The 15,520-nt window shown below is 38.6% G+C and overlaps 1 protein-coding gene and 1 long non-coding RNA gene across 3 annotated transcripts; one reads left to right on the forward strand and one right to left on the reverse strand.

Moving 5' to 3' along the window:
- Positions 1-1,844: 1,844 nt before the first annotated feature.
- On the reverse strand, positions 1,845-7,358 carry LOC119257492 (uncharacterized). The gene is made up of 3 exons (XR_005128037.2): positions 6,870-7,358; positions 6,091-6,143; positions 1,845-2,624 (listed from the first exon to the last, which is right to left on the reverse strand). It is a non-coding gene; the product is annotated as an uncharacterized LOC119257492 (long non-coding RNA).
- On the forward strand, positions 7,120-14,063 carry LOC119257491 (cytochrome c oxidase copper chaperone). Of its 2 annotated transcripts, none has more exons than XM_054700543.1 (3): positions 7,120-7,344; positions 9,377-9,465; positions 11,317-11,423. In XM_054700543.1, exons 1-2 carry the CDS (start codon positions 7,238-7,240, stop codon positions 9,459-9,461), a joined length of 192 nt encoding a protein of 63 aa, XP_054556518.1. In that variant the 5' UTR covers positions 7,120-7,237; the 3' UTR covers positions 9,462-9,465; positions 11,317-11,423. The 2 variants fall into 2 exon arrangements, with proteins under 2 accessions (XP_054556518.1, XP_037381388.1); XM_037525491.2 differs by lacking the exon at positions 11,317-11,423 and adding an exon at positions 13,925-14,063 and having other exon boundaries at positions 7,122-7,344.
- The last annotated feature ends 1,457 nt before the right edge of the window (positions 14,064-15,520 follow it).

Consider the following 15,520-nt stretch of genomic DNA (forward strand, 5'->3'; position numbering starts at 1 on the left):
AGTTGGGGTTTTCAGTTCAGATAGCCTTTACCCGCAGGGCTTGTTCTGCATGCTGAGGAATACATGCTCATGAACGTGGTGCCTTGGCACAGTGTGAGCTCTAGCCATGCTGGCATCAGCATTAGGGTGGTCAGGGTGATCAGTAGCTCTTGATCCACCGAGCCCTGGGCATTAAATCTATTGAAGGTGATGTAGTATAGGCACCCTTTTTTGAATATTTTAAAACACATCCCAGAATATTGTTTTACGGTAAATTAACCTGCATCTCAGGTGAAACGGATTTTTTTTAAAGATTTATTTATTTATACAAGATTTATTGATTGATTTATACAAGCACTGGGTACAGTTAGAAGCACAGAAGGGTGAGAGAATTCACCAGAGCCAGAGTGGGGAGCAGAGCAGGCAGAAGGACCGAGGTACACTGCTGAGGGGAGCAGCGGGCGGCAGGAGAGGTCTGCGCGCCATGCGGGACCCTCCTCCGGTGACCTGGGAGCAGCCGGGGATCGAACTGGCGTTGCAGAGGCTGCGGGCAGCTTCGCAACCCAGCGCTCAACCGCTGCGCTCAACCGCTGCACCGGGGAGGCCCTGAAACGGATTTTTAAAACGTAATCATTATCAAATGTAACGAAATAATTCCTCATTTCATCTAATAATACATATTTAGTTTTTCCTGGTTAAATCCGAGATGTCACTTAATAGCTGATTTGGTGCAATTAAAAGATAGGAAAAAGGTTCTCATTCCATTTTGGTATATCTTAGTCTTGTCTTAGAACAGTGAATTTTTAATACTTTCTATATTCTCTATTACGTAGGGATTTTTTTTTTCTAAGATTTATTTATGCATATAAGAGCTGGGGTGTAGGCCAAAGGTGCAGGGGGTGAGAGGATTCACCAGAGACAGAGTGTGGAGCAGAACAGGCAGATTGACAGAAATACACTGCTGAGGGAGGCAGTGGGCTAGACAGGAGAGGTCTGCCTGGCCATGTGGGTTAGCTCCCTTGTGGGGTGGGGGTGGTATTGAACTAGTGCTTTAGTGGCTGCTGATAGCTTCATAGTGCTGAGACTTAATCCCTTGTGCCACCAGGGAGGACCTATGTGGGGATTCTTTTACAGAGATTATAGAAGAAAGATTGGATAAATGCAGGATTCTTTCACTTTCAATTATCAAATTTCAGAGAAATTAGTTGTTGCTCTAGCAACTTTCAATGGTAACCTATAAGTTTGTGGTGTTTAGTATCACACTGAATGCATGTATTTTTAAACATCTGATATTAATCCATTATGATTATTTTTCTTTATGATGCTCAAACTATCACATCAGTTTAGTGGCACAGCTGAGAACTGGCTTGTCTGTATGATGTACTCCACTTCCTGGATAAGCCTTTGACCTCTTATGTCTCTTTCCATATATACTCCTGATTTTATTTTCTTTACTCCTTGAATTTCTTGGGGTTTTTGCAAACCAGCCATATACTTTCTTATCTCCAAGTCAATTGCTTTGCCTAAATTGCTTTTCCATTTATAACCCCAACTAATCTAGTTATCCTTCAAGACTTAAAGGCTAAATTTTCCACCTTTATGTAGTTTCCCAAAATATCCCAAATAGAGTACAATTTTGTTCTTTCTTCCAATGCTATATAGTAGCATCAATAGCATTGACCATCTGTGTCAGTGATTGCACCTCTGCTTACAAAAGTGAGTTCTTAAAGGGACAGGCCTTCACATGGTCATTTTGTATCTGAGGTATCTGGTACAAGAAAACTTAAGGAAATGATTCCTGAATTAATAAATCCAGCCATTTATTAAACAAATGTATCATTTATTATGTAATAGGTGTAGACAATTCTGAGATAATTTGTACAGCCCACTGATGCTGGAGAAAACAGAAACAAATGAAATACAGTGCTACATGCTATTTTTTTTTTCAGTCTGTGGTTATAGCTACATACCCCACTTTCTGTTCCTTCTTCCCGACATGTTTCTCACCCCACTCCCCATTGCCTCACTGTTGGCTCCTTTTTGAGTTCTCCGCTAAAATCTCCCCTCCTCAGAATGACTTTTGCTCTATTAGATAAATTATTTGAAGTGGCCAACTGCCTGCCCCCTCTACAAATACATTTGAAGTCACTAACCAATACTGTATGTCAAACATCATGGGAGGAAGCAAGTGGCCATGTTGAGGATCCCCATGTGGCAGGAACTGCAGGTGGCCTCTCAGAGCTGAGGGTGGCCTCCAACCCAGAACAAACAAGAAACCAAATATCTCAGCTCTGCAACTGCAAGAAACTGAATTTTGCCAACTTAAGAGACTGGAAATATATCCTTCCCTAATAGAACCTCAGATGAAACCACAATCGCAACCAAAATCTTGACCACAGTCTTGTGAGACCCTATTCAGAGGAGTCATGGTACCATGCCAATTCCTGACTATAGAAATGGATATAATAAATATGTAATTCCACTAGGTTTGTGATAATATTGTTACAGTAAGAAATAACTAATATACAACCTTTATGAAATTAGGTTTCTGGGTCTTTTAGTTTAATAGAAACTTTTGATATTGGTTTTGATCAGTTATGCTTTGCCATGTGGGAAGACAATTCCCCTTGGGTCTCGTGTTCTGCCTGTAAAAGAGGAAAGGCTGTAAATAATAAATTATCCTTCATCTCTGACCCAATAGTTTGCTAGCTTCTACCAGTATTCATGGAACCGAGCCAGAGAGTAAAATTTCAGATCCCTCAGAGTTCTTGAAAGGTATAGAAAATGAAATACAGCACATATTTACCTATGGAAATTAGAATTGTTTATTTTTAGCAGAGGCAGAAATGCAAATACTATACAAAATTACCTCTGAACCTATTAACTAAGCAAATGAAAATTTAAGCCTTGTAATTCTTCTCTCTCAGCATATGGTGTCACTCCTTCGCTACCAACCCCAGCTACCCATCCTTACCTGGTCTACAGACCTTACCCAGTCTACATACCTGGGATTAGTTAGACATAAACAATAACCAAAATCACCTTTATCATGGAAGGAGTTTAGAAATTATTTCCTTAGTTGTTACTTGTTACTTTATCAAGGCTGCTATGGTGTCCATAGAATAACTACTTGATGCCACTGATAGTCAGCATCACCATTCAGTACCATACATTAACATGTTAACTGTATTATGAAAAAAGCCCATTACAATCACCATTTCAAGTCTTGCTGCCTACCAATGTAACAATTATAGCTAACTATACATTTTATTGGTTGGAATAACAAAGAACCCATGGCATAAAATAGTAAAATATTGCTGGTTAAAGTCAGAATGGGAAGCTAAAACTTAATACCAAAAACTATTAATCAAACTAACTTTAGAATTCCCTCTATAAAGCAGATGACTCAATGCACTATTTTATTATTTAGTCTCCACATGCTCCTACTCTTAGTTTAATCCCTAATTACAGCTCTCTGGAATTTTCATGTTTTTCATGGGAAAAGTAGGCTTGAGATTTTTCCTTGGAATAGAATGGAAAGCCTAAATCTCATGTTTTACATCCCAACTTTTCCTTTAATACTGACAGGGCATCGCACAGGTCTAAAGGCATTTAGGCTGGGTAAGAAAACTAAAAAATGATGTTAATGTAAAAACAAATAGTTGACCTTAAAGTTTGCTTATTCATAAATCAAAAGGCAGGAGAAAAAGTAATCCACGTGTTGGGGCTAGCTATACCATTCTGAAACAAGAGAATTTGCAAGGGATATAAATATTTCACTTTGGAAAGGAGTATTTTTTTGCTCTGCTTTTCAACAGTCACAGTGCTCAAGGAGGAAGGTCCTGGGGTGTCCCTCCTTCTGCACACTAACACTACTTCCAACTTCTGCACACTATCACTACTTCCAAAGTTATATGATGCTGAACACATCAAGTCCATCTCTGAACCTCAGTGTTCTCAACTATAAATTTAGATATGTTCAGCTGCAATGAGATTAAATGTGGGCTCACAAGCTCAACAGTTTCACTTGTATAAGGAAGATACAGTAGCTAAATATTTTGTTGTTATTTCAACTGCTTATACGTTCTCAGTGAGCATATTTTTTAAAAATTTGGCTTCTCTATTAAGAATTATCAGTGGCAATATAAGAGTTATGGTGGGAAAATTAGTTCAAACATTTTCTGCTTTTCTGTTGTTGTCCTTTGCTTAAGCTGTTGGGGTGGAGGAGGGAATACTTCTAGATTCCATAAAGCAACAAGGCAAAATAAAGCTCTATGGCAATAATTTCTCTGAGTAAAAAGCATTTACACTGTGTCCACTATATACTGGCCACTGAGGGACCATAATAAGCATGGCCGTGTCACAGAACAATATCTCTTTATAAAAAATGATTATTTTTACTTCAAAGTTAAGGAAATGACTTAAGCCCTTAGAATAAAACTTACTTTGTTCCACACTACCTAAAACTGCAGTGAAAGAAGACATTACAATATTAAATTCCAGTTCCACCCCATGAAGTAATGGTTTCCAAACTCTTTGGTGGCGTGCAACTGACACGGCATTCCTTGTTTTCCAGGTGAGGATCATTGATTTAGTTAAACTCCTCTGAAGATGACACATCATCTTTGATCCCAACAAGTTTACTTTTTAAATAATATTTATTCCCATTCTCTACCCCCACTTGCCTCCCTTCACAGGCAATTATTCTATTATAAAGCAAATCTTTTTTTCATGCATGTATTCTTTTTTTAGGGGGGGCGGTTTACCTATAGGCTTTTATTATGTTAAAGTATGTTTCTTATGTTTCCATTTTTTTGGAAATTTTATTTTATCTTAAATGGAATTTGAATTCTGTGAACTTCAGTATATGATCTAGGGACACAAATTTCAGTCTGACATATTTGGCATACAAACAAATTTAGAAGGTATACTAAAAGGCAAGTTAAAAGCAGTATGAAGAGACAAAGTATCAGAAATAGACTCAAATACAACACAGGTATTCATGCATGTATTCTTATGTGTATTTTTTATTTTGCATTCTTCTTTAAATTTATATATGCACATATTTGATTATTTATTCTCATCCTTTTCCCACTACCTATACTATTTTAAAAATTTATCCTTGTTATGGTTAGGGGTAGAAAAGGGCTCTCACACACTCCCAGACACAGCTGCATTTCTGCATTCCATATTGTAGGTAGGGCTGCTGCAGCCTAGTCTTAAGGACTGGATAAGATCTGGGACCAGGCAGCTTGGTAAGAGTCCGAATTTATTCTATCTAACAGCTCCAATCCATAGCTAAACAGCAATTATTGGCTGGGTTAGTTACCCTTTTCACAACCTTCTTTTTAATTGCATCTCACCATTTTGACATTAGTCTTTGTTCCTTCACCTCTGACCTCTGATGTGGCAGTTACCCCCAGTTACAATTAGCCTGGAATCAGGACCAAGCAAGGCAGCAAAGGCATGCATACATAATTAAAAGGGACACCCCCCCCCCAGAAGAAAAAGAAAGATCACAAAAACTCTCCTGCTTTACACCCTCTGGGCAGTTCTCCAGTTTTTCAGTGACCACCTGCTGCCTTATGCAGAGTACTTTATCTTACAGTTACCTTCTAAATAAACAAACTTTGGCGAGCTTTACTCCAGTACTTGGTACTTTCTAAAATTCTTTTTCCACAAGACACCAAGACCCTCTGGTGTCACCATCTCCAACATTACTTGTGTATATGATGCAATTTCTTATAGTTTGTGATCAGTGTTCCCTATTTCCCTTTCCATCTCCCCAGTAATGCATGCTCAGATTGCCTCCAGTTGTCTGCCACATAGAAATGCTGTGACAGTTATCTCCATACATGTTCCCTAATGGACTTGCTAGGAACTTCTTTGGAATATAGATCCAGGAACAAAATTGCTGAGTCACAGTAATTAACTAGATACTGCCTAATTGCCTTCCAGAGTGGGCACTGGCAAGAGCGGTCTACACTCTGGGAACACACTGTAAAATGTTCTGGAAATGACCTCCTTGAGCCGCCAAGAGAGCAAAGCCGACCTGAAGTCTGTGAAAAAGCCATGCAAAATTTGCTATCTGTGAGTAAAGCCAGTCCTTACCCGCAGTAATAACCAGGGATCAGGATAAAGAAGATTCCCTTTCTCCATCATTTCTGTGGGGAAAAAAAAAAATTGCGATATTATAGTCACTGTACTGCAGACAATGTAGGCACCAGTTCTTACCTACCTAACTCAAATCTCAATGGGGAAATTTTTTTCGATTTAATTCCTGCTGAAATCAAACCTTTCGTAAGGAGGCTAAAAAAATGCCAATTACCTAAGGATTTAAACTGTATGGGGGGGCCTCCCTGGTGGCGCAAGGGGTTAAGCACGGCACTATGAAGCAATCCGCAGAGTTCGATCCGGCCGGCCAAAGAGAAACACAATGGTGCAGCAGACCTCTCCTGTCTCGCCCGCTGCTTGCCTCAGCAGTGTACTTCAGTCTGCCTGTTCTGTTCCCCACTCTGTCTCTGGTGAATCCTCTCACCACTACCCCCCCATGTCTGGCCTGTACCCCAGCTCTAGTATGCATAAATAAGTAAATCTTAAATTAAAAAAAAAACAAAACAACCTACTTCCCAGGCAGCTATGAGAATTAAAACAAAAAAAAAAACAAAAAAAAACTGTATGGGGAATAGGAGTGGCATGGGTGATTAACACTTGTGGACTAGTTTGTTAAATTGTTTTTTCAACTCATTTTTAACTAGGTCAGCGAAGTGCCTTGGGAGACAGGAACAAGGCTGATAATACCGCAGTGTGAAATAAGGGGAACTGGCTTGTTGCTGAAGGAAACTGGCTTTCACTAGTGGTTTTTCTTTAGCTTGGACAAGTCATTTCACCTTCATGCATTCTTTACATCCGTGGGGAGTAGTGGGGTTGGGGGATCTTGGAACTGCCTTTCAGCTCTCATCTTTCTAGCTCTTCCCACGTTGCCTTTCAGACTCCTGGAGCCCCTCCACCGCCTCTGCGCCTGCGCTAAAAAGGGGCCCTGGCATTCCCGCTATGCTAGAGCCTCTTCTGCGCACGCGCCTTAAAAAAAAAAAAAAAAACTTCCTCTTCCTCCCCCGCGTTGTTCCCCCCCCAGCACTGGTCTGAGGAAGGCGGGACTTCCTGTCCTTTTTCAAAGCGACTGCGGAAGTGACTGCGAACGAATCGCCGCTGGCACAGTTTAGGGTGTCTGAGCAAGTCGCTGATTTCGGCGCCAAACATGCCGGGTCTGGCGGCCGCAAGCCCTGCCCCGTCTGAGTCGCAGGAGAAGAAGCCGTTGAAGCCCTGCTGCGCCTGCCCGGAGACCAAGAAGGCGCGCGATGCGTGGTCAGTGCGCTGCCGGGAAGGGGCGGCCGGCGGGCCCCCGCTCCGCCTTCCGCAGCTTGTGTCCCCCCCTTGGGCTGGTCGTAGCTCCCCACTTTGCTGTGCGGCGCGCTCGAGAGTTATAGGGCCCCGCAGGCTGGGCGGTCGGCTGTTGACAGCTCTTCCTGGGAAAACGGTGGAAGGGTCACATTGACTCAGACTTGCTTCACCCACGTGCCCCTACTGAAGGTTTTTTGAGCCTCTATTACGTGTCAAGCACTGTGTAGGGTCATAAGACGTAGAACTGCATAAGGGTGCTACATTGCTTAAGAGAACTTGACGCTAATGGCGACACACCAATGTTTGTTATGCCACGTGGTAAGGGCTGTGATCTTTTGCAGATGTAGCGATCATGAGCAACCATTCAGTCAGTCTGTAAGGTAGTGCACCTGATGGACATGCTTTGGTATCACTGAAAAAGCCTTTTAAATTCCAAATGTAGAGAGTAAGTGATTCTTATAAGTCGAGGGGAATTCAGTGGATTTGGGGGACTATTTAGACTTTCAAGGAAGGCAAGAAATCTTTAGAATCAGAATCATAGCCAAAGGAAGTTTAAAATGTTGGCGAGACCAAAAAATAAACATTTTCTGTTGTTTCTTCTCAGTATTTGCAGTCCTGGCGGTGCTGAAGAGTTCCCGTTCTTTTTAGATAGGTGACTTAAAAATCAGCCAGTCTACTACAGTGTATTCTAAGTTCACAGTACTTAGAATAATGGTACGTGTAGATTACCATCACTCCGCAAAAGGAGAACTTTATATGGATTCTGTTGTGGAACAAGTCTTCCCACCAGCTCCTTTTCCTCCTCACATAAAAAGTAAAGAAATCATAAGTGGCATATTACGGATAATACATTAGAGTGTAGGAGTTCATTGCTTTTTATTAATATTTAGTATTTTGCAAATCTCCCAACATTATGAAGGGGGAATTGAAAGACTACCTTCTTTAACGAAATTGCTTCCATAGTGACAGTAAGTGCTTATTGAACTTTCTGATAGTGTGATGTATCATGATCCAGAGTCAAGGTTTGAGTCTACCCAAGACTTGGTGATCTTGAGCAAATTCCTTAACATCTGCCTCATATAACTCCAATGTGCCTAATAAAAGTATTTGCCTCCAGGATTATTGCAGAGGTTTAATGATTTAAACCACATCAAGTGCCTAGCACGGTATTTACAGCATTCAGTACAGGCCAGGGAATGCTAGTTATTTTCATAAAAAACTATCCCAGGAAGTCACTCATAGGCAGACTGCCCTTGAGCTATTGAAGGATGTGGAGGATTTAAACGGAAGAAGAACCTACCTATCTTTAAATTTCTGTTGCACTAGCTACCAACATATCTTCTCCCCAATTATCTCTAGTCAGGAATCAGTTTTTTTCTTGTAATTGAATTTGGTTTAACTTGATTCTTTGATGAAATTACTTTTGCAGGCCCTAGTAATAAAGCTTGTCTCTGTGAATTTTGCAAATAATAAGTTCTTTGACCATGAGGGGGACTGATCAGTTTTCTCCTGGCCGCCAGATCTTTTTTGCTGTTTATGTTATTGGATGTCTTATGATTCAAGTAGATTTATTTGAATGTACATGTAGATAAATCAAGAATCAAGAATGTAATTCCTATGTGATAGCAGGCAGAAAATTAAACCTTTTCTCTTCCATTGAGCATGAATATTTTATTCAGTCAGTTTATTTCATTATAGAGTGATATTATTCCTTACATATGAACTAGAGGCAGTATTTGATATGCATAATGAAAGAATGAATCAGGTTCCCCTCTCCCCGCCCCCCCTAACAAAAAAGTAGTTATCTTTGTAACATCTTTAGGGGCTTAGAAATATTATAAGAGTCAAAAACAAACAAACAGAAAAACAAACAGCCATTTGGTGTAATAGCATTTTTTTTTAACTCCAGCTACGTTCCACCAGGCTCATGTTCTACCTCACTCCCATCACTCTTAACCATGTTCTTGTTATATAATAAGTTCATTTATTTTTGTAGCATCATCGAGAAAGGAGAAGAACACTGTGGACACCTAATTGAGGCCCACAAGGAGTGTATGAGAGCCCTGGGATTTAAGATATGAGATGGTGAGCATGTTACTTTCTGATTGGGAAAGGTAATAATATATTGGTTTATTGTTTCAGAATTATGTATTGCTTTAATGGTCATTGACAACATTCATTTTGTAGGGTAGTTCACCTGGTTAATCTAATATGCTTAAGTATCACTAAAAATTTTTCCATGTCTAATGTAGGAAGTAAATGATGCTAATAAATTGAGAGGCATTCAGTGGATTTGGGAAAGAGAATTCAGGCTTTCAAGGAAGACAAAAACCTTTAGAATTATGTCAGAGTCTGAAGGAAACATAGCTGTAGGGAGTTTAAAATATTCAATTTTCTGACTTTTAAAGGAACTAAAAGGAAAATGTTCTCTCCTTATTTCTAATATTGGCCTTTAATAAGTTCATTTATATCGGTGTAGACGGCACACAGAAGTAATACTCTCTGCAAAACAAAAATGAAATTGTTGCTGTTTATTTTGGACCGTGCAATATTCTAAGAAAGCAAAAATCTTGGACCAATTTTTTTTTAAGAACCTTGAATCCAAATTTTAATGATGAAAGGGTCCCTGAGTAATGTGTTTACAACATACCAGAAATAATTGATTTTCTTTTGTTTGGAAAGTATTAATTCATTAAGCAACCATACTTACTCACTCATTGAGGTCTGTATTCAGAATATCTCCTTAGTAGAGAGGCTTTGCCTCAACACTCTATAAACAGCATCTCTTGCTGCCTGTCCCAGCAATATTCAAGAGAACTTTCTGTGATAGGTATGAAAATATTTCTGTACCTGCACTCCACTGTATGGTTGCCATTAGCTATCTGTAGCTGCTGAGGACTTGAAATTTGTCTACTGAAACTGAGGAATGGATTGTTTAATCATTCTTTAATTTCAATAGCCACATGTGGCTAGTGCCTACTGAATACCATCACCTGCATATTATGTGTTTATCATCTGTGTTGCTTTATTCCAACTAGAATGTAAGCTCTGAGAGAGAAGGAATTTTCTGTTTCACTGCCATTTTCCCAGGACCTTTAACAGTGCCTGGTGCGTAGTAGGTACTCAGTCTATAGAAGAGTGCTAATTACATGATGAAACTCAGACGGACAGGTTTGAAATGACCCCCCAAGGAGGATTAATAGGATCGGAACTGCCTCTATCCAGGCAAACTCCCTCTGCTGATGCTCCTGCTCACTCCCCACCCTGCCTAATGTCTACAGTACATTGCCACTGTTAACTCAGTAGCTGAGAAATAATGCCAAAGCTACATATTAGTATGATAGTATTAGAAAGCCTGACTTCCTTCCCTTTTCACCTCTTTCCTGCCTTTTTGGAATTTCACATGTGGCCGGTCTTCCTCACTGAGGTATGAAAAAAAGGAGGGATAAGGAATCAGTCCAAAGCTGTTAAGAAGCATTGCTGTGTAAGTGGCAAACAGACTAGGCTGAAAATCCTGAACCTTAATCTTTGGTTCTTTTGATACCTGGTTTAGCTTATTTTTCACTGTGGATACACTTATTGAGACATTAACCCTCTAAGTTTTACTTTTTTCATTTCTAAAAAGAGAACCATAATATATTTTGTGGTTCTCTATATGATGTGGTCTAGCTACTCTGTATACATGATATACTTAAATGACTTTTAGAATAGATAGCATTTAAAGAAATCCAGGGGTGAATTGTTTTTGGGGAGGGGAGTGTGTTCTTAAAAAGTATACCTATTGATTGATTTTAAAGATACAGAATCTCAACATTTGTACATGGTTTCATTATTCATAATCTAACTCTCTTCCTAATCAGTTGAATAAGCTGTTGGCTAGGACTGAACCTGCCTTGTAAAAGAATGTAATTTTAGCATCATCAAAATTCCTCTTAGACTCTTTGGAGACGGCAGAAGTGGTACAGTTGTTACAAGTACCCTGTGTTCACAAGCACCAGGAAATATCATGGGACAGTGAAACTGATTCCTAGGTACTTTATTTGCACATATAAGAAAGTACAAGAGCTTTTGGACTTAGTAGAGCTGATATTTAAATGATTATGTTGTCTTGGGCAAGTCCTTAACTTTCTGAACCTTAGTTTTCTTATCTGTAAAGTGACTACTTAATAGAGTTGTGAACATTTAATGATACATGTATAAATATACTTTGTAAACTAAAATAGAAACCAGAACACAATACCTGGGGGAGTTGTGGATAGCAAACATTAATTGAATGAAGCAAGAGTTGAATATATGGCAGATTATGGATTTTTGAATCCTGGTTACAAGAAGAACAATCTGAATCCATGTAGTACAATTCTAAAAATTCAAAATGTCGTGTTTTCATTTTTGGTGTAATAATACTTTGGAAGAGGAATAGGTATCTGGGTCCTTGTAGGTCCCCAGCTACCATGGGGACATGGAGAACAGTGAGGACTTGGGCAAAAGACTTGCCCAAGTTAAGCGTTGACAGGGGCTGGAATTAAAACTAGAGTCTAGGTCTTTTATATTCTCCAAATCACTGGCACTTTATGCTTCACTCCTTGCACGTAATGAGATTTTACTGCCAACATACTCATTTTTAGGATTGCCTTTATTCTTGGTTGTCCAAGAATAAATCCTAAAACATTTTCATGAATGCCAATTAGGAAGCCTATTGCTGAAATGCATAGGTGTGTATAACTTAGTAACCAGGTCACTGGCTGTAGGTAAAATCCAACACAACTGCCTATACTGTTACAAGGTAAACTTAACTAAGTAGGTATCTCTTAGACTGCATTGTTCTGAATAACTTCAGAGGAAAAATATTTTGCAAACTTTGATCTTTCCAGTAATGAACATGAAAGTTTCTTGATTCAAAAACCTTTGTAGATTTCATTGTCATTAAATAAGCTAGATCTGAAGTGTACCTTTAATTCAGTAGGTTGGGACTTCATATAAAAGTAGGCTATATTCAGATTTTAAATCACCCAAACAGTATTTCCAAAACTCACAAACCTAGGCCCTGATGTGCACATGGCGACTCAAGAAATGTCTAGATAATTTTCAAGTGTACTCCTCTTTAAGAACCACTGGTTTAGACTGAAGTAGTAAGTTTAATGCTAAACATAAACTGTCAGAAAATTTACATAGTAGCAAAAACTACTCCTAAGAAAAAATAGATGTGCTGGCATTGTTTCTAGACACTTTCTTCTGTGACAGTTTATTTTACTGAAAGAGAAACTGAAGCGATCTTAAAAAAAAAAAAGAAGAAACGAAACTGAAGCAACCTAGAACCTGCTTAGAAATGCAAGAAGAAAATGACAACCAGTATCTTTCTGCCTTTAGGAATCACTAGAATCCCAGTTTGGGCCCTAATATCATTGAATGCAGTTGAAGTTCTAGTACTGAGCAGTGGCGATTTTCTTTTATTAAGTTTAACTGAACTTAATAGTTGACTAAAATATGCTTAAAATATGCTGATTTCACACGCACACAGAAAATGAAATTGTATACAATGTAACACCAAGAATATCCAAAAAGGGGACATTTCTGCTATTCAGACATTTGTTCACTTAATAGATACTTATTATTTAAGACCTTAGAAAATGCCAACCTGAGAAAGAGAGGGTCTCTTCTCAGAGATAAAACCAATGTGTGTGCACCCAGAGACTTTCAGCAGGTAACCAGCCCCTCTTCATACATAGTCTGTAGCAAAGGAGATAATACTTTGGACTCTACTATGTCCTGGAATGTGGACTGGCTTAATGTTGAGTTATCATTCCTGCCCAATCTGTGTTTGAGCCTTTTGGAATAGGGAGAGTTTAAATTATTGTGTTGTTTGAGGAGACTTATCTTCCTCTAAATTCAGGAATAGCTGCTTGAGAGAAGCACTTGCTTTAGATTTAAGAGTTGGCTAGCCCAAATTATTACTGAAGTTATCTTTTAATTACAGCATGTTTTCTGACTTCCGGGATTGCTTCTGGGGTGGGGGTGGGTGAGAGCTGTCTGGAGAGCAGGCTGGTACTCACTGACTACAACAGCAACCCTGTCCTCTAGTACACTTTCTTTTTTGATCGTTGCCCTTAGTTCGTCCTTGGGATTAAGTGAGTAGCTTTCCACAGGAAGTGCTTTTTGTACAGAGCTGACCTTCTGCCTTCAGCTTCATGGGTTTTTGCCAAACATGCTTGGATCAGCCAGGAGTGATTAGCAAAATTCTCTTGACTAGCTATAAAATTAAAATGCCTTTTTTGTGAAAGTTATTTTTGAGAAAATATATAGATTACATAAAGTTTTTACTTCAACACACCTCTAAAGATTAAATAGTACAGATTGAACAATTTTAGTGATTTTTTAGTTAGGCAAAACTAGAATTTAAAAATGTTTCATGACTGGTTTAGGGTAATTGTGGCAATTAGTAAATAGCACTGGTGGAGGCATTCATTTCCAGTGATGTTAATATTTCCTAATTTTATAGGTCTGGCATAATGTTTGAAATCTGACTTGCTGAAATCTCTTTCTGTAGGTGGTCTGCTCATTCCTGAAGAATGAAGAAGATTCAATGATTTTGGGAGTTCTTTGATGAACTTTGACAAATGAAAGAAGTATTTATAATTTATTAAAAGAAATATCCCTGGTCAAAAATCTCTTCATGTGTGTTTGTCTTTAGTTGTTTGCTTGTTTTTCTTAAAGGGTATAGTGTAAACAAATCTTAAAACATGTAAGTTTCTTATATTCTTGTGTCATTCCGGGGACTCTGAATATCTCTTGTAAGGAAAAAGCAGATAATGGTCTCATCCAATGAATCTCCACCATTAGGAGCTTAAGAAGTAAGAAAATAACCCTTTACCAATTCAGAATGAGTACAGTAGCCAGGTCGTTTCATTCAAGATTTTTTTTATTTTTAACTTCCTTAGAGGCAAGAACTGGGCAAGCCTTCTGTATCTGTATTTTAAATCAATACAGTTGTTTTTATTAGTTCTGACTTTTGGGGAAGTAGTTTGTTTAGATTTTGGATCACTTAATAGCCTCAAAGGTGTTTGGCATGATTAATCAGTGGCTAGCTAGTTTCATTTTAGAATTGACTAGAATCAAGTTTATTGCTTAAGCCCAGATAATTATCTCTTATTAGAAGCCGGCTCTGCCATAGACTGAATATGTACAAGTAAATTAATGAAATAGTTTAACAGAGTGATACCAGAATGCGTGGTTCACTTACTATAGCAACCCTGTGGTCCTATTAACTCTTTCTGGGCTAATTAACTGTATTCTAAGTATACTAAGTTTCAATCTCAACAACAAAAAGGCTGAGGAATGTAAGATATATGTAGTATCTTGTGTGATGGGAAAATTGACTCTGTTATAAAGTGAAGAAGCTGAATTAAATAATTCCTTAGGGTTCCTTTCTCGATAATTTATTAGAACCATGGTTTTGAAATATAACACTCTTAGGTTCAACAGCTGGCTATGTAACCAAGAAATTCACCGCCTCTTTGGGCCTGGTTTTTTTTTTCTCATGAAAGAACAAAAGAATCAAGGAAAATAGGATTATCTAACAAGACCGAATACTAATTAAAATGATGTACATAAAGCACTGGCCACAGGTGCTAGCACTTAACATTGTTAACATTCTCTTAATTCTTTGATACTAGATTCATATTTTTCTTTGAAAATGCTACTTTAATTTTAAAGGACTTCAGGGTTTTCAGAACATTCTTCTAGATGAAGAATGGAATCTTCAGATATGAACCAGCTTCCCACCCAGAACAGATCTGTGGTAGTTACCCAAATTTTGCTTGAAAATATCCCGGGACTACAAAAGAAAATAAAAATACATTGTTTTATGATCCATTTGTTGTTGTATGCTGTTCCAACTGTTTCTTAGGCATCTATATATTTTTTAAAACAAAAAATGAAAACATTTTTCTGTTAACTTTTTTTTTAAAGATTTATATGTACAAGAGCTGGGGTACAAGCTGGAGGTGTGGGGAGTGAGAGAATTCACTAGAGACAGAGTGGGGAGCAGAACAGACAGATCTAATGAACTGCACTGCTGAGGGGAGCAGCAGGTGAGTCAGGAGAGGTCTGCTGTGCCATGTGGGTAGCTCCCTGGCCTGGGATT

Source organism: Talpa occidentalis, unplaced genomic scaffold (genome assembly GCF_014898055.3).
Source record: "Talpa occidentalis isolate TD23 unplaced genomic scaffold, MPIMG_talOcc4v2.1 talOcc4.4, whole genome shotgun sequence".
Classification (NCBI taxonomy): Eukaryota; Metazoa; Chordata; class Mammalia; order Eulipotyphla; family Talpidae; genus Talpa; species Talpa occidentalis.